The sequence below is a fragment of the Medicago truncatula genome, chromosome 7 (assembly GCF_003473485.1).
Source record: "Medicago truncatula cultivar Jemalong A17 chromosome 7, MtrunA17r5.0-ANR, whole genome shotgun sequence".
NCBI lineage: Eukaryota > Viridiplantae > Streptophyta > Magnoliopsida > Fabales > Fabaceae > Medicago > Medicago truncatula.
The window spans coordinates 46549598-46575104 of record NC_053048.1 but is presented as its reverse complement, the minus strand read 5'-3'; the positions used below and the strand labels follow the sequence as shown (position 1 = coordinate 46575104).

The 25507-nt window shown below is 32.0% G+C and overlaps 2 protein-coding genes and 1 long non-coding RNA gene across 12 annotated transcripts; 2 read left to right on the top strand and 1 right to left on the bottom strand.

The window, feature by feature from the left end:
* Positions 1-71: 71 nt before the first annotated feature.
* Positions 72-1828, top strand: LOC112416721 (probable indole-3-pyruvate monooxygenase YUCCA8; the record flags this gene model as incomplete). Its single annotated transcript, XM_024771072.2, has 3 exons — positions 72-488; positions 597-971; positions 1311-1828. Coding segments are annotated over 3 exons (1020 nt in total), but the record flags the coding sequence as incomplete, so codon positions are not given.
* Positions 1829-14561: 12733 nt separating this feature from the next.
* LOC11444780 (uncharacterized) lies at positions 14562-17363 on the top strand. Its single transcript, XR_003006784.2, has 3 exons — positions 14562-14704; positions 15040-15081; positions 17071-17363. It is a non-coding gene; the product is annotated as an uncharacterized lncRNA (long non-coding RNA).
* A 1307-nt stretch (positions 17364-18670) lies between these two features.
* Positions 18671-23310, bottom strand: LOC11440467 (uncharacterized). 10 transcript variants are annotated; one of them, XR_005643173.1, is made up of 10 exons: positions 23131-23310; positions 22779-22891; positions 22476-22606; positions 22167-22242; positions 21962-22076; positions 21355-21427; positions 20730-20819; positions 20212-20303; positions 19909-20124; positions 18671-19363 (listed from the first exon to the last, which is right to left on the bottom strand). XR_005643173.1 is itself a non-coding variant. In XM_039828152.1 (4 exons), exons 2-4 carry the CDS (start codon positions 20354-20356, stop codon positions 19269-19271), a joined length of 456 nt encoding a protein of 151 aa, XP_039684086.1. In that variant the 5' UTR covers positions 20357-20588; positions 20730-21348; the 3' UTR covers positions 18671-19268. The 10 variants fall into 10 exon arrangements, 2 of the variants coding, with proteins under 2 accessions (XP_039684086.1, XP_024626034.1); XR_005643171.1 differs by having other exon boundaries at positions 19909-20588; XR_005643172.1 differs by having other exon boundaries at positions 19909-20303.
* Between the last annotated feature and the right edge of the window lie 2197 nt (positions 23311-25507).

Below are 25507 nucleotides of genomic sequence, written 5' to 3'. Positions count from 1 at the left end.
TAACTGGCGGTAGTTAATTGCCGATCTTCAATTCCATCCATCAGCGGTTAAGTGCCGTGGAGCATTGATAATGTGGAGAACATGCTTACCAACAGGTTTGTGAATCAATTGATCCTCCTGCTTCTCGATTCATAAGCTACCTTGAAAACTATGCTAACAAATTTGAAATCAACCCGCAATTCAACGAGTGTGTTCAATCTGCTAAGTATGATGAAACCAGTGGATTGTGGAGGGTCAAGACAAATGAAGTTGAGTATATTTGTAGGTGGCTTGTTGTTGCTACCGGCGAAAATGCTGAGTGTGTTACTCCTGAAATTGAAGGACTTTCTGAATTCAAAGGTGAAGTTGTTTATGCTTGTGATTACAAGTCAGGGAAAAATTTTGAAGGAAAGAAAGTTCTTGTTGTTGGATGTGGAAATTCTGGAATGGAACTCTCACTTGATCTTAGCAATCATCATGCTTTACCTTCCATGGTTGTTCGTAGCTCGGTAAGTTCCTTTTATGTGTCTGGTATATGTGTCAGTGCTTCATAGTAATTCTTTTTTAACTTTTGTGAAAAAAATCTAATTGGGCTGTTCTGTTTTTTTTATCCACAGGTTCATGTGCTACCAAGAGAAATATTTGGAATATCAACTTTTGAATTAGCGGTTATGATGTTGAAGTGGTTACCACTTTGGATTGTGGACAAACTTTTGTTGATTTTGACATGGTTCATTTTGGGTGACATGGAAAAATATGGTATCAAAAGACCATCAATGGGTCCATTGCAGTTGAAGAACACCGTAGGAAAGACACCGGTTTTGGACATTGGTGCCTTGGAGAAAATTAGATCCGGTGATATAAATGTTGTACCTGGAATCAAAAGAATTAATAAAAATGGTGAAGTTGAGCTTGTTAATGGTGAAAAGCTTGATATTGATGCAGTTGTTCTTGCTACTGGTTACCGCAGCAATGTCCCTTCTTGGCTTCAGGTGAATATATGTTCTAGATCATCTGTTTTTCTTTTTTAACTTTTCCACCACATAAAAAAATAAAAATACACTTTAGTAGTTGACTTAAATCCTGTTCTGGTCACGCCGGTTAAATCTTATTTGTTGTTGGATTAATCTAACATCTGGACTGTTAGAATATTCCGACAACAAAGATTTCACAGGATGACAGAAAAGACATGTAGAGGATTTAACTGTACAATGTCAAATTTTAAACTTTTTTAAGGCATGGTCCTATTTTAGAAGCTTCTTTTTTACTATTAATTATTATTATTTGTTAATGTGATCAAGGAACTAATTAATTTTGGTTATGTTATACAGGAAGGTGAATTTTTCTCAAAAAATGGATACCCAAAGATGCCATTTCCACATGGTTGGAAGGGAAATTCAGGACTTTATGCTGTAGGGTTCACAAAGAGAGGGCTTTCTGGTGCTTCATCTGATGCTGTTAAAATTGCACAAGATATTGGAAAAGTTTGGAAACAAGAGACAAAACAAAAGAAGCAACGCACTACTGCTTGTCATAGACGTTGCATTTCACAATTCTAAACACACAAATGCTGCTTCTTTTTAGTCTCAGGAATTTTTTGTTGTATAAACAAAAAAACAATAACAATATCTTGTAAAAAAAAATACACATATACAAAAAACAGAAACAGATAGCACACATAAATATAGCCCTCTCCTAAGACCCAAGTTTTTTATGTGGTTGGTTAGTTTTTGAAAACCATAAGGATGATGAGGCTCTTTCATTCTTTTCTTTTTTTTAAACATTCCAATGTATTTCATTTGGTTGATTTATATGTAACACATTATCATAGTTCTTCGGTGATTAATAAATTAAAGTTCAATGTTCAATTTCTAACTTCACTTTCAATATCTCTTTCTCTAGTGTATGTTTGGTGTGTAAAGATCTAAAAGTGAATCCTAAAACATAAAATTAATTTTGACTTGGTTGGATGACAATTGGCATCTATTAAAATTAAGTTTTGTCTATAGAATTTAATTCTCAGTTCTAACGAATAAAATATTTGTAACTTTTGATTCATAACATGATTTTTGCCCTTAAATATTGTTCAGTTCATTTTTAAATGGATGCATCCAAACAAAAATAATTTCAATTTTAATTTAATTTCAACTTGTTGTGAATTCCGGACAAAACCACACCAATAACAAAGTATGATATGTAAAACAAAGAAAAGTAGTAACCAATAACAAAGTGGGTGCAAGCAATAATCAACAATAACAACACCTAGATCTAATCTAGGAAACAAAGTGAAAAGCACAAACCACAAGCACAAGATAAAAGGAGAGGGAAGAGGAAAACAAAGACACCAAAGATTGTTCACCCAGTTCGGTCCAAACTTGACCTACTCTGGAGGAGAGATTGAACTCTCCAATCCACTATCAATGAGTTCTTACAAAAGAGATACAAAAGAGTTACAAGAAATTAGATCTGACAAGTTCACAAAGAACAACCCTAATTTCTACCCTTTTTCCAATCTCACCAAGACACTCAATGATTTTCACTCACCAAGGTGTTTACAATGTTTCCCAACCCAAGAGAAGCTCTAATCAAAGACCCTAAACCCTAGAGTTACTCCCTTTGATTTCCCAAGTTTCTCTCTCTTCCAACTCTCTTCAAAATCTGCACAAGAACACTTAAATACTAGCCTTCCATTGATAAAATCGTGTCACGATTTTCAGATCGTGTCACGATTTCCAGATCGTGTCACGATTGGTACGTACGTCCCAAGGTACGACCAGTCCTTATCATGGAAACTTAACGAGCAAGTTTGCAAATCGTGTCACGATTCCTCAAGATCGTGTCACGATTTGGCACCCTGCAAACCAGCTCACGGCATCACAAAATCGTGTCACGATGCCAAATTCGTGTCACGATTTCTCTGTTCTTCCAGACCACAAATTTGAAGCCAAATCTCAACACAACTAAAATCAATATTTGTCATCGCAGAATCAAACTCGTCAACACTATCAATTTTTTTCCCCTTAATTGTGTTATGTACATTTTCCCTTGTTTGCAAAAAATCTTGCGTTCTTGATTAGTAACAAAAGTTTTTCACGTTGATTCACATATATAGTGAGCATGCAAGGACGAATAAACGAATATACGGTAGCTACATGTGGTAATCACAACACTTGATGAAGAGAAAGGTAAAAAGGTCAATAACTGCATTCTATTTGAGGCTTCATATTAGATTATCAAGTCTTTTTCCTTCTTTCCAATTGCTTTCATGTAACACTTTCTAGACACGTTGGTGAAAACACTGCAAGAGAGTGCAATTCCAAGTCCCCAAAGTTTATAGAATATAATTCCAATCAATAGAAACCAAAAAACAGAGTATAATAGAACAGAAATCAATTTAAATCTTCAAATATCTAATAAAATCAAGAAATCTTAGAATATATAAATATAATCAGAATCATTTCTCATATACATATGCTTCAGCACTAAACGTGTTAATGTGTGTGTATTATTTTTTATTTAAAAAAGGACCAACATTATTCATCATTCATCCAAAATTTATAAAGGATCAGCACTCAAATGTTTCTGATAAAAAGTTGATTTAGAAAATACTATTTATATTCATGATAATTCATTACAATAAATCAAATTTACCTAAAAAAATATTCGCTCCACATTATAGAAACATGAACTATATGAGAAATATTTACCGTGTCAACAGGAGTTCATAATAATACAAAAAAAAAAAAAAAAAAGTGAAAATGACATGTGGCTGATCTGGAAGTTAATTTGGTATGAATAGTTTATCCATGTATCCATCATTTAATATCAATGTTAATTTTTTGTATTTAATTATTTTGAAGTCAATTTAAATTTTGAATACTGTTTTACAGAACTCAGACTATTCGAAAATAATTAGATTTTGAGGCTTTATCATTGCAATAAGAACTTGGAATCAAATGAAAGTTTATAAACAACGTAAAAGTAATTTTATAAAATAAATTGATTTAGTGTGTGTTTGATTCTGCAATGTTAAAAATTAATTTTAAATGATTTGATTCAATAAAATTGAATTTGAATATAAAGGGAATCGAATGGAAAGCGATTTATCTTTAAAAGTATTTATGTAGAATCAACTTTCGTAAAATCAATTGTAGAAGCTAAAGTTACAAATTCTAATTTTTAGGGTGTTAGAGGGAGTAGCTTGTGCCACAGTGGACTTTTAGGGCGGTCGGTGTTTTTTAGGTGGTACATGTTAGCCGTCGTCGATTCTCTAGATGTTTCTGTTCGGCGTGCTGTTATTTTGGAGTTATTGAGTGGGCACCGCCTTCCCGTGTTTTATTCCGATTGGTGGTGGAATTCCAAGTTGTTTGAATAGGTGATTTTGACTTGGTCAGTTTTGACTTTCGATCCGATTTTAAATGGACATATCTAAACAAAAATTATTTCCATTTCAACGAAATTCAACATTTACAAAATCAATTTTTATCAGAATCAAACTTGTCAAGACTATCAATTCTTTCACTATTAATTGTGTTATGTACCTTTTTCCATTGTTGGGAAAAAATCTTGTGTTCTTGATTAGTAAACTGTAATTTCAAGTCATTACTTCCAAATAGTAAAGATATAGTAGCCATAAGGATTGTGACATTATTGCTTTCAATATCTTTCCAAATAGGATTATTTTTGTCTAAAAACAAAAGAAATCGTTAGGAGTTTAGCAAGAAAAGTAAAGTTCAATATTAAAAAAAAAAAATGGTTTTAGATCTCATAGGTGAAAGAGTGGCTAAGGACGTGACTTTTTTTTTTCTTTCAAGAAGGATGTGAGGTTTGCATATATCGGGGATGTTGCAACATCGAATTACTTTATGGAGATCCAATTGCAATTGTCTAAGGGGTTTGCATGTAATAATAATGAAATAATGATAAATTAAGATTGACGTTGTTGACTTATTCTAAGCTACAGCTATAACATAATGACACAATGAATTGAAATAAATATTTGTAATTTGATGCAATAAACTACTGATATGGAAATTGATGTGTTGACTTTAAAATGGATGTATCTAGAGACATATGTAAATTAATGTCTAACACCTTCCACCTCCAAAAATAGTTATCACTTTTTTAACCGTTTTCAATAACCATTCTTTTCTTCAAAAAAGAGTAATAATTAAGATATACTCCATCCGTTTCTAAATATAAGTAAATTTTACTTTTTAAGTTCATTTCATTAATAATGTATGTGGTCCATAAATATAAACCACATACATCATCAATTGAATGAACTTAAAAAGTCAAATTTGCTTATATTTTAGAACGGAGGGAGTAGTTATGACCATCAAATCAAATGAAACTAATAAATTTAATAGAGTTCGGAGTTTTTTTAATCATGAATGACATTCAGTTTGCATAGTTATATGAAATATATTTAAAATCAATAAATAAAATAATATTTTATTTGAAAAGATATCAGAAAATGCAATTGTAAAATAAACCACTCTCTATAACGAAAGTCTTTTAGTCTAAAATTATTATCTCAAACATGTGTTGAATCGATGTCTTAGTCCTCCACTAAATTGAATGGAACTTATAAAAATTTACCTCTTCAGGAATAATAGATAGGCAGATGGAATGTGATATGGAATGGACTTTGTAGTAAGCATGAGATTAAGTCAACAAATGCATCAAAGAAAATATAATCTGGTAACATAATACAATCTTCGTAAAATATCTGTTCGATCAAATTTAGAATCTCAAAGTTCTAAAACAAAATGAACTTTAGTTGCTTGTACAAAGAAAACAACAAAAATTAGTTTTTACGGTTCAACAAATGAACAGGCAGAAGCAATGACACGAAATATAACCACAACGAGATCAAATCACGCGCATGAATGCTAAAAAAAATACAAAACAAAATAAGCACAATTGATATACCCTAAAAAGTGGCATATGCAAAATGAATATATATTTTTTCCAAATTAAAACTAATATAAAACATTGACCCTTTGCAAACAAAATCTCCAAACAAAGTTATATAGGTTATGTTAAAAATAACGTCTACTAAATGCGTTTCTCAATTCATCATCATAAAAAATCTTTAACTTTGCAAAGCCATCATCATAAAAAATCTTTAACTTTGCAAAGCCAAAATATATGAACTTTATTGGTCGCCAACAATTCCTACAAATCAAGACGCCTAAGGGATGGGAGTAGACCCGGCCGGCCTACAGGGGCTTATGGCCTAGCTTACGACAGATTAGGTCAGGTCAATTTTTTTCCTTAAATAGAGAAGGCCTAGGTTTTTTATAAGCCTTTTTAGCTTAAAAGGCTAGGCCACATGCCACTCAAAACGCCTCTTATTAGGCCTATTTAAGTAAATATGAATAATATTATTTATTATTATATCATATTTTGTACTTTGAATTAAAATAAAAATTTGTTAACTTTTTCAATAATTTAAGTTTATTAGTATATGTTAATTTTTTGCATGTTTAAATGTATTATTATAAACTATAATTGAAATATGATACAATATATAGTCAAATTCCCTAAAAGTTCATCTTGATTATCAAAAGAGAATTTAATCTAATTGATATATTAGTTCGCTAGTCTATTTAAACTTAGATAACATTGCTCATTTAAATATGCTCATATAAAATAGGCTTTTAAACAGGCTAGCAGACCATATCAGGCTTTCAGAAAGCTATACTCATGCCTAAAAAGAAAGCCTATGACAAGCAGCAGACCAGACTCAGGCCTTGCAAAGCCTAGCCCGACCTAGCCTATTCCCACCCATACGCCTAATGATACTCCTGTGTATTTTTTATAGGAGTAGTTTATATTATTTTTTTGTAAATATAAGATTATATAAAAATTTATAAATTTATTGGTTACTCCTTTTCTAAATATACCACCTCTAATCAATACTACCAACTTGTTTTGGTATATTCCCTAAAAAAAAAAAAAAAAAAAACTTGTTTTGGTATATGTAAATTGATAAATTCTCTAAAAAAAAAAAACTTGTTTTGGTATATGAAAAGTTAACACTAAATATATATTTAATTAAAGATAATTTTTTTTTTTTTTTGTGTTGGCTGAGGCTTGAACCCCAGACCCTACATAGATTATGTATTGTTCTTACCAACTAAGTTAAACTCACGATGATAAATTAAAGATAATCAAATAATAGTCACACACATTTAAGATCATTTTATTACTCTAACAACTTTTTTTAATATTTTTAAGGGATGAAGGGAGTATTTCTTTTAAGAGGAACAAATAACTACTAAAACGTAATCTTCAAGAAAATGATGATTTAAAGGAAGATACCTAAATTATTTAAAAAAAATACTCTACAACAGTGATTATCATTATATATTACATACAAGCCAGCTGTCCTCTGAAAAGGACCAAACGTTCACACCTCCTTCCCAAGCATGTCCACGTGGCACTCACCCATTTGCCCATGGGTGTCCTTTTTACCCAAAAAGTTATTTTTGACTGAGATTCCCAAAAGGTCTCTTTTGTTCTTCCCATTTGGCATTTGGCATTACTCAGTTCTTGTCTTATGATAGTCTCACAGTTGAATTTTGTTGACCTATGTCCTAGGATAGAATCATTTTTTGTTATCTCTCATTTGTCTCAACCGTTTCAAACCCCATGCCTCCTCTCATGGATCCTATCAATGTCGACCTCTTACCGGCAATCGAACACAGATCCAATCACCCTACCTTTTCTTCCTTTTCCACTGTTTTTGGTAGATACGAAGTCGTTGCAGTCGTTACTGCCGATTTTGAGACAACTGCAAACTGGTTGAACCGAATTCTTGAAGATCCCGGCGAGAAAATCGTAGGCTTCACAACCATAGGATTGGAATCTGCTAAGCATGCTTATGCTATTGCGTTGTCCTACTGCAACAACGTTTTAATCTACCAAGTAAAGGAAGCAGTGAAAATGGGCTTAGTACCACCTCAATTCAATAGGTTGCTCGACAATCCCGATGTTAAGTTGGTATGTGTAGATGTAGTGCGCAATAAAACCGCGCTCACTCTACTTGGTTTCAAAGTTGGCCGTTGCGAGTTTCTCAACATTGCTCACAATTTGAGAGCTCATCGAGAAACATTCAGTCATGTTACCATGTTTGATATTCTTGCTGAACATCTCGACCTCATGTACCAAGATGTGCTCCCCGCAAAACTTCAGTCGGACGTCCTAAACGATCGTGAATGCATTCTTCTCTCTCTTTATTCTTTTGGACCAGAAGAGGTCTACGCTCGACTTACTAATAAAAGTGCTGAAATATCTGTTTTGGCCCACGGGAAGAACCGTTTTCTCATCCAGATGGGTCCGAACCGTTTTCTTAAAATAGGCTTTTAAACATGCTAACAGACCGTATCAGGCTTTCAGAAGGCTATACTCATGCCTAAAAAGTAAGCCTGTGACAAGTAGCAGACCAGACTCAGGCCTTGCAAAGCCTAGCCCGACCTAGCTTATTCCCACCCATACGCCTAATGATACTCCTGTGTATTTTTTTATAGGAGTAGTTTATATTATTTTTTTGTAAATATAAGATTATATAAAAATTTCTAAATTTATTGGTTACTCCTTTTCTAAATATACCACCTCTAATCAATACTACCAACTTGTTTTGGTATATTCCCTAAAAAAAAAAAAAAAAAAAAAACTTGTTTTGGTATATGTAAATTGATAAATTCTCTAAAAAAAAAAAAACTTGTTTTGGTATATGAAAAGTTAACACTAAATATATATTTAATTAAATATAAATTATTATTTTTTTGTGTTGGCTGAGGCTTGAACCCCGGACCCTACATAGATTATGTATTGTTCTTACCAACTAAGTTAAACCCACGATGATAAATTAAAGATAATCAAATAATAGTCACACACATTTAAGATAATTTTATTACTCTAACAACTTTTTTTAATATTTTTAAGGGATGAAGGGAGTATTTCTTTTAAGAGGAACAAATAACTACTAAAACGTAATCTTCAAGAAAATGATGATTTATAGGAAGATACCTAAATTATTTAAAAAAATACTCTACAACAGTGATTATCATTATATATTACATACAAGCTAGCTGTCCTTTGAAAAGGACCAAACGTTCACACCTCCTTCCCAAACATGTCCACGTGGCACTCACCCATTTGCCCATGGGTGTCCTTTTTACCCAAAAAGTTATTTTTGACTGAGATTCCCAAAAGGTCTCTTTTGTTCTTCCCATTTGGCATTTGACATTACTCAGTTCTTGTCTTATGATAGCCTCACAATTGAATTTTGTTGACCTCTGTCCTAGGATAGAATCATTTTTTGTTATCTCTCATTTGTCTCAACCGTTTCAAACCCCATGCCTCCTCTCATGGATCCTATCAATGTCGACCTCTTACCGGCAATCGAACACAGATCCAATCACCCTACCTTTTCTTCCTTTTCCACTGTTTTTGGTAGATACGAAGTCGTTGCAGTCGTTACTGCCGATTTTGAGACAACTGCAAACTGGTTGAACCGAATACTTGAAGATCCCGGCGAGAAAATCGTAGGCTTCACAACCATAGGATTGGAATCTGCTAAGCATGCTTCTGTTATTGCGTTGTCCTACTGCAACAACGTTTTAATCTACCAAGTAAAGGAAGCAGTGAAAATGGGCTTAGTACCACCTCAATTCAATAAGTTGCTCGACAATCCCGATGTTAAGTTGGTATGTGTAGATGTAGTGCGCAATAAAACCGCGCTCACTCTACTTGATTTCAAAGTTGGCCGTTGCGAGTTTCAACATTGCTCACAATTTGAGAGCTCAGAGAGAAACATTCAGTCATGTTACCATGTTTGATATTCTTGCTGAACATCTCGACCTCATGTACCAAGATGTGCTCCTAAGTTCTTTCTCACCATCAACAAAGACACCAACTTTTTCATTCATCGCTAATTTCATTCCCATTTCCATTCCGCCGCTTCCTTTGCTCTGAGGTAAAGTTCGTAACATTCATCAACCCATTTTTTGTTTGGGGTTTTAAGTTCCTTTGCTCTGCTCTTCCATCGCAAAACATCAGTCGGACGTCCTAAACGATCGTGAATGCATTCTTCTCTCTCTTTATTCTTTTGGACCAGAAGAGGTCTACGCTCGACTTACTAATAAAAGTGCTGAAATATCTGTTTTGGCCCACGGGAAGAACCGTTTTCTCATCCAGATGGGTCCGAACCGTTTTCTTAAAATAGGCTTTTAAATATGCTAGCAGACCGTATCAGGCTTTCAGAAGGCTATACTCATGCCTAAAAAGTAAGCCTATGACAAGCAGCAGACCAGACTCAGGCCTTGCAAAGCCTAGCCCGACCTAGCCTATTCCCACCCATACGCCTAATGATACTCCTGTGTATTTTTTTATAGGAGTAGTTTATATTATTTTTTTGTAAATATAAGATTATATAAAAATTTCTAAATTTATTGGTTACTCCTTTTCTAAATATACCACCTCTAATCAATACTACCAACTTGTTTTGGTATATTCCCTAAAAAAAAAAAAAAAAAACTTGTTTTGGTATATGTAAATTGATAAATTCTCTAAAAAAAAAAAACTTGTTTTGGTATATGAAAAGTTAACACTAAATATATATTAAATTAAAGATAATTTTTTTTTTTTTGTGTTGGCGGAGGCTTGAACCCCGAACCCTACATAGATTATGTATTGTTCTTGCCAATTAAGTTAAACTCACGATGATAAATTAAAGATAATCAAATAATAGTCACACACATTTAAGATAATTTTATTACTCTAACAACTTTTTTTAATATTTTTAAGGGATGAAGGGAGTATTTCTTTTAAGAGGAACAAATAACTACTAAAACGTAATCTTCAAGAAAATGATGATTTAAAGGAAGATACCTAAATTATTTAAAAAAATACTCTACAACAGTGATTATCATTATATATTACATACAAGCCAGCTGTCCTCTGAAAAGGACCAAACGTTCACACCTCCTTCCCAAGCATGTCCACGTGGCACTCACCCATTTGCCCATGGGTGTCCTTTTTACCCAAAAAGTTATTTTTGACTGCGATTCCCAAAAGGTCTCTTTTGTTCTTCCCATTTGGCATTTGTCATTACTCAGTTCTTGTCTTATGATAGCCTCATAGTTGAATTTTGTTGACCTCTATAACGCCCTCTCTAATTATTTGATTATTTTAATGAGTTTATAATATACTTATATGATTTGTGTGATTTATATGATACTGATTATAATGTTATGATGTTGTTTACGATGTTGATTATATGATGTTATTATGATGCTCTCGCCTCGCGAGCACTTCCAGAATTGAGTGCTTTTGAGGAGTTTGAGACTTGAGTTACTTGGATTGGTTAGAATTGAACTTTAGGTACATGGTGTGACCTATTAAAGATAAGGATTGTGAATTGTGAAGCTATATTGAAATGCTAAGTGTTTATAATGTGATTTATTGATTAATTGCATTACTTGAATTATTATTGAATGATCAGGAAGTTGTTGAAAATGAGTTGATATTAAGCTGTTGATATGATCTGATTATGCTGCTATTGTTATTTAACTAAGTTGCATGAGTTGTTGTTGATTATCATTTGATATTGTTATATCTTGAGATGTTTATGTGTCGCCTATGTTGCTGTTGTTGGTTATGTGAAATACTTATATGCCTTATGTGGAAGATGTATGATGTTTAAGTTGTTGATACTTCATAATAATATTGTTATGTTGTGAATTGCTTGTGCTGTTTATGTTGCTGTTATGAACTGCTAAGTTGTTTGTAATGTGATTTAATGATTAAATGCATTACTCGAAATATTATTGAATTATATCAGGAGCTTTGTCCTCCGCACGATTATTAGTATGAATAAGTTGATGATGAACTCCAAATTATTGGATGTATAAGTGATAAGTTGATTAAGGTGTCTTGTTGATAGAGTCAATGCATTAGCATTCATTGAGCTTTGTCCTCACTACGATTAGGAGCTTTGTCCTCCGCACGTTTAGGAGCTTTGTTCTCCGCACGATTAAAGTATATTAATACTTATGATGACGATTGGTACCACATGCATATAAGTGTCTAAGTTGCATTGTCGCATTTGTCGAGTCAAGGTCGTTGTTAATGAATTATCATCCATGAGTTGTTAAGTTGTCGATGAATTATCATCCATGAGTTGTCGAGTTGTCTTCTACCCATGTGTTGTTAAAGAAGTACCTATGAAGATTATACGATGTTTATGATGTGAATTATATGATGTTGACTAAGATGTTGCTATGTTGTTTAAGATATTGATTATGATATTGTTATGTTGTTATGATGTTGTATATGATACTGATTATAATGTTATGATGTTGTTTACGATGTTGATTATATGATGTTATTATGATGCTATATGTTGTGATGTATATAAGTGTTATTATTAAGTGATGAATATGTTGTACTATATATGATTAATTATTATTAAGTGAATATTATGTTATGTGTTGTTCATATCATTATAAGATGATGATTTATGTTGTGTCGTATATGATTATTATTGTAGTGAGATGTTGATTACATTGTGTTGTTTTAAAGTTATTAGTAATGATGATTACATGATGATATCTATGAGTTGTTAAATGTACTTGATGATGGTTATGTTAAAGTTGATAAGTTGTCTTTTATTCATGAATTGATAATGAGATGTTTGATGAATAATTATTATTATGAATTAATGATGTTGTTATGTTGTATATGAAATATGATTTAGATGTTGTATATGAATTATGATTAAGATGTTGTTATGTTGTATATGAACTATGATTATGATGTGATGATCTATGTTGTTATGATTTGGTTAATATGTGTTATATGATGATGTTTATAATGTGATGAGTATGAAGTAAATGATAATTAGAAGTTGGTTGAACTATTAAGAATTATTACATGAAGAATTATTATTACTAAATGATGTTATTTATGTTGTTAAATATAATTATTGAATTATATGCTTGATATTATTGTTTTGTGAAATCTCACCCCTTCTGTTTGCCCACCATGGGTAACTAACAGGTGATCAAGCTTAAGCTGTTGTTGTTGCTATCGTGTGAGGTTTCTCTCGCGTGTGTCTTTAGGTGCTCTGATACGTAACGGGATGGGAACTTGTTATTGCTTTTCTATTTCTTACGTATTGTTTTTGAAGATTTACGACTATGTTTTTAGATTGGATTTTTATGAGATATTTATGAAGAGGCCTTCGTGCCAAAGACTGTTTTAGTTATTGAATAAATTCCGCTGCGAAGTATTAAAGATTTTGTTATTGAATTTTAAAGGATAAATAGTTATTTATTCAGTTTATGGTTTTAAGAAAAGAAGTGTAGCATTCCGTTTACGTGAATAACTTTGATTATTAAATGAAATTTTTATATTGGGAAAACGGGGTGTTACAAATACCGTTTCGCGGCAGAGGCTGTGGAACGAGGAGTGCAGCGGATCAGCTTGTTGGTGATACGCGTGAGGGTCTAGGTTACAAACTAAACATGGAACTTAGCTTGGGTTTGGAAAATTTTGAACTTATGGAAGATGTTCACAATGATTGGGGGAATACGGTGCTGTCAGCAGCGAATCTCACAAAAAATTTATGCAGGGGCCAACTATAAAGAATTTTTTTTTTTTAAAACAAACATATTAAATTTAAGAATAAAATATATTTTTAGTCCTATAAATTATAATTTAGGGTTAAAAAAATTATTCAATTTTTGTCTTTGTTTTTAAATTTTTTTTAAAAAAAAAAAAAAAATGTTTTTAGTCTTGAATTTAATCTCTAACAAAAAATTAAGGACTAAAATTAACAAATTTTAGTCTTTTCAAATGTAAATAAATAGGTTATTTGCAAGAAACTCATTGTACATTTAATTTGTCTATGACTATTGTCTTGATCATTTTTATTGTTGAAAAATGTTTCTTTATTGTTGTTATTGAGACGGGAAGTATCAAACCAATACAAACATAGCTATAAATGTGTGGTGCTGGTGGGCTGAGAGTGTGTGGGCCTACAATTGTATTACTTTATTTGTTAAATAAACAAAATATTGTTATTATTTATTATTTATCTCTTTTGGGTGTTAATCTTTCGATTCTTATACAACATTATCAAATAATTTAAAGTTCGACCGAAAGTTAAATAAAGATAGAAAAAATTATTTCATCTAAAATTAAACCTGGGATAGCTAAATATATATTAGGCTAAAATATGGTTTTAGTCCCTGCAAATATGGCTCGTTTTAGTTTTAGTCCCTGTAAACAAAAAATTTTGCAGGGACCTTTTTTAAAAACAAAATATTTTGCAGGGACCAAAAACTACAAAATTGGTTCAGTTATAATGTGCCACGTATGCAAATCATCACAAAAGTGGGGTCAGGGACTATTTTCAAAAACAAAATCTTTTGCAGGGACCAAAAACAAAATTTTCTTTTTACAGAGACTAAAACCAAAATGAGGCATATTTGTAGGGACTAAAACCATATTTTAGCCATATATATTATTAGGGATAGCTAAATATAAAAATATACCTACTCGATATCAGATTTTTTTTTTTTTTTTGGGTAGCAAGAGCTCCCTTGTACTACCATCCGCCCCTGGCTGTCAGACCGTCAAGTTATAACAGCAGCCATGAAATCAATTGCACCGATTGTGACCACCGGTAAATATGGTGACAAACTTTAAGGTAAATTTAACCTTTTTCTTTTTCTCCATGAAATAAAGAGCTAGTCTTAATTAAGGTTTTTGAAGGATTTTGAAAAGGATTTTTGGTTAATTAGGATTTCAAATTAGGGTTTTTGGTTAATTTGGATTTGAAAAGGGTTTTCCTATCTTTATCTGTTTTCTTAATTTATTATTGAATTTTGCTCCTGTAGTTTATGTAATTCCATTTTGGTTAGATTTTTCAACAATTGCAAACAAAACAATGCAATCTCCTTGGTTTTTAAGTTGGCTTTAATTTTAATTTCGTGTATATGTTAGTGTGACTGATTCTTATTTTTGTTGGTTTTGCTTATGCAGATAATGCTGGTGTTATTGTTAATCCCAAAGGAGAAATAAAAGGTAAAAATTCTATATATCCCTTGTTAGTTTTGATTCCATGTTATTAAATCCATGAAGAGAATAGACTTGGGTAATTTATGTATTTCTGTGTCTTCAATAGTTGAAATTAGACTTTAGCGACTTGTTAATATTGAAATTTGAGTTTAATAGTTTATTTTAATTTAATAGTCTATAATTAATATTTTTGTTGGTCATGTTTGCTATTCAATGACAATGTTTGTTTTGTTGCTTGAATGCATATTTGTTTTTGCTTGTATAGTGAATGCAGCAATTCATCCATATATTTATAAGCATATTTGGCTCGTTTTAAACAATACTTGCCCCTTCTGTGCCATATTTGGTTCCATTTTGTCTATAAACAATATTTGGTTCAACGTCAATTCATTGCATTTACACTGGTTGATTGGGATTTGGCTAGTCATCTACATATTTTTGATCACCAACTCTGCATTTGTCAATTTTGTACGTTATAATCTCATTGTATTTGGACTGGTTGATTGAAAAACCTATGAGGAATTGAGTTAACTAGCCGGCATATGTCTGGTTGGTTTTTCGTGTCCTGAAGTAGAGGCAATTTGTAAACTTTTTATGACCCTTCAGATTGTTCTCCCTCTCTTTGTACAACCATGGTCCCAATTTTCCCAAGTTTTTCCTTACTCTAACAAATCCTGTGTTAGTCTATGGTCAATAATCTGCTATTTGCTGTTGCCTCCAGCCCGTAGCTTCCTTATTCTGTCTTGTGTTTCTGTAAATCGCGGTTACATTGTTGATTGTTCAATCACATGCATTGATAGATATTACTGTATTTTGATATCTAACGCCTTGTCCTGCTGGAAGAGATACTTATTTCGTCACGATTCACTCACTTGCATTGCACTTGTGAATTGTGATTCCCATTGTACAGTATTAAATAGATATGTAGAGTGAAGTAACCTGTCCTGTCCTATGTTGTGAGGATGACGCACGTAAAAGGGTAAAACTAAGACCTGTGGATCAACTGTGTTTGATACAAATTAAAGAATATACACAACAATACAGGTCAAACTCGTTAGACAACTATTTGTCATGACTCTAAATGCAATTTTATTTGAAGAGGTAACATAAAACGGTTAAGAGAGGTAACATTATTTTTTTATGAGGAAAATACTCTACGGTCACAAGCCAACACTACCAGGACATTCTAGGTGCAATTTTATTTTATTTTATAGTAAGCATGGCATGATACCTCAAAAAATACTATGAATTCACATTTTGAACATAAAATGGTTAAGAGAAGCAACATCATTCTGATACGACAATCTTCAATGTATTTATACCCGTACTTACAAATGATTTATTCAAGAAGGGTAATGAGCATGCTAAGACCTTAATTTGCTTTGAGGTAGTTAAGTCCAGTCCTTTCCTCACTTATGATTCAAAGAAAAAACTTAAGTGATTTCTTATCTTATTGCTTTCAAGCTTAGATTGGATAACTTGGATTGCACCTTTATGTCTGGGGACCTTGTATCATCCCAGGAAATTGGCCAAAAATCCCAGTTAGTTTATGTTTGGTTAGATTTTTCAACAATTGCAAACAAAACAATGCAATCTCCTTGGTTTCTAAGTTGGCTTTAATTTATATTTATTTACTTGAGAGTAGTTCTATTCAGCTGTAAAACTGATTTATCAAGCTGCAGTCTAAGCATGTGTTTGGTTTGGCTTCATAGTTAACCTTTATATATAATACGATATTTATTTGCTTTTATGTAGATTTTGAAAGTTTTATGTGTATCTGTTTGTTTTATATTTCCCAATTTAGTCCATATTTTGCGAATGAATTTTGTAAATTTGCAGCATAGGTAATTAATTAATGGATGTTGATGTAATTTTTGGGTGGGAGGGCATTTTCTGCTGCTGCTATTTTGTTGTTACTGTTTGAACTTAACATCATGTTTGGCTTTGTTTTTGGCACATAAATTACTCATTCACCGTTGTTTCAATCCACTGTAGGTCGCTTTTTGATTGGAAGGAGATAGCAGATGGAGTGGATTAGGGGACTATAACATTTATCACTGTGACCAAATGAGACATTTGAACTATTTCAATTTTAACTATTTTGGCTTTTGAATGCTTGTTAGTTTTATGTAATTGGTAATTACTGTCTGAATTATTCCTTTAAGTGGAAGCTGTAACCACTAAGACATCATGGTTTTATGGATCCATTTTTATAAGTTTGACCAAACTAAAATGTCTATTAAGCACTATCAATTTATGAATTGATGTGTATTCAGTATTTTCACCAAGTTTTTTTTCTTTCTTTCTGGATTTATATCCTGGATAAGTTTACTTTCTGAATGCAATCATGGATAAGTTGTTGTATGACAGGTAAACAATTTTCGATATCTAGCATCCTAAAAGATTCTATTTTGTAGGTTGTTTTGCATTTGGATAAGTATTGTCAGTTTGGCTGCTATAGGTTTGAATTGCTCTCTGTGTATGAGCCATTTTATAGTTCTATGACTTCGTTTTGGGTTATATATGCCAGTTTATAATTAAGTCATTTCGTGCACTAATTAAATTTTGGATCCATGTTCCATGTGTGAATATTTTCAAATTTTTTTCATTATATGATATTCAAAGCTAACAGTGAATATTGGTTGATACATTGATTTGGCCTTTTTAAAAGTCATGTTTATTGCAAAATATATCAACCAATCCAAAACTTAAATTTTTAGATGAATTTAGAAAAAAACAAATAAATAGGTTGGAGCTTTGGTTGGACGTGAAATCTCATAAACTCCTAGTTTCTACACTTGCATTTTTTGGAATCAACACAATAACCACAACCACCATAAAATAAGTTATTTAAATTAGTAAGTAAATTTTAAATAAATAAATAATAATCACGCTATTTCAAATAAAATGGGTAGCAATATAGGATGGAAAAATACAAAATACATCCAATGTTTTGTAAATACCAAAAACACCTCGAGGCGAGGCTCCCCTTTGGAGATATGGTTACTCAATAAATCATTCAATTCGTTAAGCTAATTTTGAGTAATAATACAGATATGCATAGTAAGAATCAATTACATCTTCAAACTGATTATCCGGATGATCGTGATGGTGAGGAGCTCTAGGAACTTTTCCAAAGGAACTTTCAAGTGATTGATTGATTGGGTGGAATATATTAGCAATTTAGAACATAAAATATATTATAATTGAAACTTCATTCCAACATCACATGAGTAATGAGAATGTTAACTAACGAACATTTTAAACCACTTCTTTATAATCTACATTAGATGTTACATTTGTATCTTCGTCTTTCTCATTAGTTAACAATATCTTTGTCATTTTTCTTGAAGTAACTCCGGACTTCCGACCCGTACATATTAAAAATCATAAAAGAAATAGATATACAATATGAGATAAAAAAAAAAAAGTATTCTAAAATGTTTTAATATGATTAGCATTTCTAAAAAATAAACTTTTTAAATTGAAATAATATATGATTTGTTCAATCAACCAAACTTACATACAAATAACATGGAAGTTAATAATTTCACAATTAAAATACTCAATCTCATTATACATTTAGAAAAGAAAATTTCATAATTGATTCAAAATTCTCTTCATTGGATTGAGCAGTGATCTATTAACTTTTTTACAAAAGAGATTTTGCAAAAGACACTGCATACATCTCTACTTTTTCACTACATATTTTCGCAAGAGTCACCTGAACTTCTTTATGCTTCATGGCAAGAACAAAAAGAAAAGACTATGATGTTGTCTCGATATACTTTGTAATTTCAACACCATTAACAAAAACTGAGTTTGAGAGAGAGAATGTGTGAAGCAACCAACCATCAGTAGCTGCTTCAAATTTTCAGAAATAGAAACATTTGCAGTGCTCTCTGAAGTTGCAACAGCTTCTTTATTTTCCTCAGGTCCCTTGTAAGTGTTATAAAGATCAGATGTTGACCCAGAAGCATCCCGCCTTCTGAAGAATTTCCTTTCCTTTCGTTTCTTTTTCCCCTTTGATGCCTTTCACCTTACTTGGCTCTAAAGTTTGTCTGTCTATAGTAACTGATGTTGTGGGAAGAGACTATGAGCCAGTGCCAGAAGATTGATGATCTGATATGCCATAATTTGTAGATGTACCTTCGTTACTAACTACACCGTCGTTTCCGCTTAAAGATACATTTTTAGAATACAATACAGAAATTCGTCACAATCTGTGTTGCAACTTGCAGATTCATCGTTATGCTCCCAGGCCAAGGATGCCTCGCGACTACAAAACCTGTTAAGAGTATATAAAAATATGCAGAAAAATGTGACACTTCATTCCATCCTTATATAAAAATAGCAAGTAGAATCACAACAACATAAATTATTGCCAGGGAAGAAAAATTGAGATTGATACAAAACTGTGGGAAAGCAATTGCACCATTCATGATAGAATCAAATAATAAACTGTCATTGATGAGTAATCTACCTGAAAAAATTTGAACAGGGTCAACTTGTACAGTTCGCCTGAATTTGCACAAATCTATGGTGCTGGGTAACTTAATGCTCCACAATTTAAAAAACCACAAATTGTCACATACATTATTATTATTACAGAGGGAGACATTTTCATAAATCTAATCATCGAAAGTCATATGCATACTATGCTTTTTGTTGAACACAACATAATGAAGACAATGCTAAAAACAAAACAAAAATAATAGAGGGAACAATACATACCATAATTTATTTTAATTGTTCCAAATATTTTGGTCTCTCATATAGGAACTATAATAACTAAAATAACGACGAAAAACCGCAATTAATTGCAAAACTTACCCAAATCATTGTCAGGAACGTCACAATCTTCACCATTCTCGCCGCACTCTGGATAAAAGCTTTGATTCTCATTTGACCCGGTTACGGTTGCTTTGTTTAGGTCACCGCAATGCAAATTTCTAGGACGCTTTAGAACATATCTACCAGGTGAAATAGGGGTAAGCTTTCTTGTCACATTTCTGTTGGTAAATTGTGATAAGTCGGATGATGAAGCAACTGTAAAGAGATATGAACATAGTATGTCTCAAATCAAACACAAAATCGAATTAGTAATAGCACCAAATGTAGAAAAGGTATGATTACCATTAGTAACATAGGACAATGGTAAGTTTTGTCCATGAACTCTACGCTTCTTGTTTGGGTCCATTATGATTTTTTTTAGATGAAAGTATTTGCTGAGATAATATAAATTGTACTTTGTTACATCCAAATGAGTTAGATAAAACATAGGAGAGATGTGCGGTTCAATTGTTGCTACTTTGTCTTATATAATAGTCTCTAATCTTAAGCTGCCAATGAGAATGTTCAGAGAAGTGTAAAGTCACTAATAATGACTTTTCTGTTTATTGTTTGTTTGGCTCTAGATCTTGAGCGCCATAAATGACGACATTTGTGTCCACGTATGAATTGCTACCATGAGTGCACATGATACAAAGCCAGCACGGTTTAATGAAGAGATACTGTAATCAATTCGCGGCACACTGTTATTCATTATGCACAGGATAGAAAGGCAGCATGGGTGACACTTGTGGTACCCAAAGTTAAATCTGTTATTGAATAAATGCAGAATAATGAATCCTAAAATCATATAACTAACACACCTAGTTATGGAAGCACGGTCTTTTCATATGTTGCTTGGCTCAAGGCAGTCTACAGATTCAAAATTTCTTCGTAATCTTGCGCCACAATTTCTGTTTCCCAATAACAAAGGTTAAACGACCATGATTAAATGTGTGAACAAACTGCATGTATGCACAGGATGCAGTGCCAACAACGATCAACGAACAGACACGCATAATATGGTTATGCAGATAACTCAACACTGTTATTACTACACCGCGGAATACAAAGTCTTTTAACTGTGAGATTTGCAATACCCCAAGTTCAACCTCTCAATAATTAATGCATTAGTCTTGTCCCCGTTAGTTGTATGGTTGGTGAGATATCTATCTCTAGTGAGTTTGACCAATGTTAATTCTTCATCTTTAGTGTCAATTTTTTAACAATCAGAAATATATGATCATTTATGGAAAAATCTTAATTCAACAATAAAAAAAGGCTCTACAAATTCGACAGTCAATTTTGTAAACAAAAACGAATATTCAGTAAAGGAGCGACATTAGGGAGATTGAAATTAAAGAGGATAGTAATAAAAGCAAATGCAGCCTAGCTGAGAAAACATAGTTCAACACATGAGTAAAGAAAGCAGGAGTAGAAAAACTATACCTTGAACGAGGAACTCTCAAATGTGTGATTGGTGATATCTTCCACACTAAGATTAAGAAGGAGGCAAGTTAACCTGCACACACACAACAAATGTTCAAATATAATTAAGTGTCAATAAATTTTCAAAATAGATGAAAAAGAAGAGAAATTTCATGGCAGAAAAGGCAAGATCTAAAATATATCCAGAAATGCACCTGTAGCAAATAAAATCAAAAGTCAATATCAGTGTAAATCTAATACTGTTAAATGGCATACCTATTTACTCTTAAGCATAAACTGTAAAAAAAAAAAAACAGGTTCTTATTTATGTACTCCATCATAACAGTTGCAGTTTTGTATCATAGTGAACTCAAATCCATCCTTATACACTGTTTCATCTATGTATCCTTCGATTGTCCACAAACCAATTGTTATTTTGTTCTCTCTCATCAATCTCATTTTAAGCTTAAAACGGACGATGATCAACTAAGAGTATCTAATTACTTATATGTACCATGCTAATATATTTCATTGATTATAAAGCTTATTCGATTGATTTTTGAACCATGAACAAAGCATGTAAAATTTTGATGAGAACAATGAGATTTGGATGGAGTTGAAATCAAACCTTTTTTGAACCACCTTTTCTATCCACTTATTTGATAAGACAATATTCACAAATCCAAGACCGGCAACAGAGCACGACTCTACCATATCTGATGGATGGATACTTTTATAATGGCCTACACAAACAAAAACACACACATTCAAATTAAACAAAATCTAGTTCCGAAATCAGTAATTAATAAAAAGGAAATTATCTCTGATTATACCTCTCCAAGTGAGCGTGGATTTTTGAATTCCGGTTGTTGCTCTTTAATCTTAGCAAAAAGACTCATTGCATTGTTACTGCACAAAGAATTTAAAAAAAAAACTTGGTTTGCCAATGTACGGTGCAACAAAAACTCTAAGTGGTTGTTTCGATAAACAACTTAATTAAGCGCTTATGTATAAGTTATTTCAATATAAACTCAAACTGTTGTCATATAAGCTATAAATTGTTTTCATAAACTATCATGCAAGTAAATAAACTGAGTTGAAATCCAAACAGAGCGTAAATGAATTGATTTACAGAAACTTACAATTGATAATCAGCATGTTTGACACCATTTTTCTGAATCACACGCATCAATTAAAGGGAAAACATCGGAGCATAGCTTTGTGAAATCAGCTACATGAGATTAAAATGGGAGTACCAAAAATAGTCCCAAAGCTAACAAAATCAACAAAAAACACATGATTAAAAAAATGAGTAAAATTTGACAAAATTAAGAACATTTTAGTAATATTCATAATCTTGAGACCTATTTTGAAAGGTCCCTACAAAACCAGGAATGAGTTTATTGGTTTACTCAATTCGAAATGTGCATTTTTCATTGAATTACCTGCCACTTAGCACTGTCGAGTGTAGTATGAAGGTCTCTGGAGTTCATCAGAATTCCAAGGACTGGGCGCATCTTTCATTGAATGAATACATGTCTTATACGAAGATTATATCCTTCAAATACACAATCATAGCAAATCAAATAATGAAAAAACTTGAAACTCTTCAAGTTTATGAATCTCACAATTACTTTGAAAATAGAAATGCATCAAAACATTTCGAGTTAATGAATCTCATGATTAAATTGAAAATAAATAAAGAGGTTTGAATTTGACAGGGGTGAAAGTTTTAATTACTAAGGGCTGGGAAATTATACAAAATGCAAAAGGGGCTGAGAAATAAAACGAACATACAGAAATAGAGGATTGATTCCCAAAAGTTATAACATTAATCAAATATCTTCTCCAGCTTCATCTTCCACTTGTTCAGTTCGGGTTCCTCATTCATGACATCGAAATAAACAGAAACACTGTCGTCTTCATCATCCTCTGATTTACAAAGGTTGCCATCTTCAAATTGAAATTTTGTAGGGATTAAAGAAGAGAGCATGAGATTTGAAAGAAAAAAAAAATGAAATTGAGAAGAAATTTGTGATAAAAGAAGAAAGCTTGTAGGAAAAAGGAAGAAGAAGAAGTGGTTGATTGGAAGAGAAGAGAGAGTGAGAAAAAGAAGGGAATTTTGGGTTGTTTATTCTCTGAGAAAAGCAAATGAACATGGTAGATATGAGTAGAGATGAGCTTGAGTGTAGAAAATGTGTTTCTCTGGTACATACAGAGGAAGCGTGCTACCAGTGTGCATGTGCATGGAGAAGAAACTTGTGTTTATTGGTTAAATTAAATTCAATTGGCCACTTATGTGATTGAGCATTGTGCACTCACTTTTATCAGCTGAAGGGCAATATTGTCATTTAACATTTTAAAACTCTAGGGTTTTTGCTCCAAGGAGAATTTGGAGTTCAAAATGTAAGGGTTAACATAGGTTTTATCTAGGGCAAGAGTGCAGCATTGTACAACTCCTTTTATAATATTAAGATTAAGATAAGATCTCACCACTAAATACGATACTCCACTTATATCACTAAAACTGCAACATATATTTAGGCTGCAAATTCTAACTAATAAGGCATGTATATATTTAGGCTGTGTTTGGTAACAAAAAAGAAGCTAGCGTATAGGTTGTTGGACTAGCTTATGAGCTTGTTTTGATAGAATGAGATATGTTTGGTGAAAAACTTTTCTTACTAGTTTATAGTGTTTTTTAAGAAGCTAATTCAAGTAGCTTTTGAGCTTATAGCTTTTCACATTTTATTCCAATTTTAACCTTTAATATTATTTTTTATTAAAAAAAAACTACCCCACGTAAAGAGAAAACTTCCCACGTGACATTCGGTTTGTGTGTCATGATGCGGTGCTTATGATGAAACCGCGGCTCACTTATTTTGTGTTTGTAATATTTTTAGTTCGCTTTGGGATCATATTTTGCATTTGGTTAGGCTTATCTATGGTGTTTCCAGGTGACATTCGGCAGCATTTTAAACAATTCTCTAACTTGGCTGGATTGCCTAGAGCCACTCATTATTTTTTGAAAGTAATCTGGTTCGCTTCTGTTTGGGCTATTTGGAATGAAAGAAATAATTGTGTGTTCCAAGATACGGCTTGTGATTCTTCTACTTTAGCTGAAAAAGTGAAGATGAACTCTTTTATGTAGTTGAAATCATCGCAGATATCTTTTATTTTACTTATTATGACTGGTGGAAACATCCACTCCCTTGCATGGGTGTTATCGTGTAATTTTCTATAACTTTTTTACGGTGCTCATTTAAAATAGCACCTGACTGTTGTATCCTGGTTGGTTGGTTTACCCTTTTGCATATCTTTTGCACGGTAAATCTTCTTTGTTCATAATAATATACATCTCATTTTAGTTTGTTTAAAAAAAGAAAACTTCCCACATAATGCTTAATTTTTTTTTACGGTTTGCACATTGCCTTAAGTTGTTTCTAGTTGATTTTTTTTTCCGGTTGGTTAAAATATTCTTCTAGATTTGATTTTTTTATACAGTCTCTTTCTATCAAATTCATATCTAAATATTTATTTATTCCTTCAAAAAAAATATATTAACATTATTTTTTCTTTGAACATATTTACCAATATAAATCAAAAGAAATAATTTTTCATAAAAATATTTTGAAATAAATTAAAATTATTAAGACAAATTCTTAGTTAAAATATTTATGGGTAAAAAAAGGTTAAATATTTTTATAAATTAAATTTATAATATATTAAACATATATGTTGCCTGTTCAAAAAAAAATATATTAAACATATATGTACTTTTAAGTCATTTTATATTTGTTAATAACTTCAAAAGCTCATTTTACCAAGCACTTTAATTTAAATCAACAAGCTTTTCAGCTATCAGCCATCAACTATAAGCTAGCTTATTGCTTAATTTTACCAAACACACCCTTAATAAACATTTCTGAAAAAATATGGAGAAATAAGACTTAAGGAATGTGCATTAAAATTCTACATGTATTCTGCTAAACTAACAACTTATCAGGGACCAAACTGATAGTAAGTATACATAGTCAGGGACCAAACTGATAGTAAGTATACACAGTCAGGGACCTAACAGTAAGTTAATGTTTAATGGAAGATCGATTTTGAACAAAAGAGAGAATTAGATGACATTTAAGAATTTAAGATTTAGGGATTTGAAATTCAATTT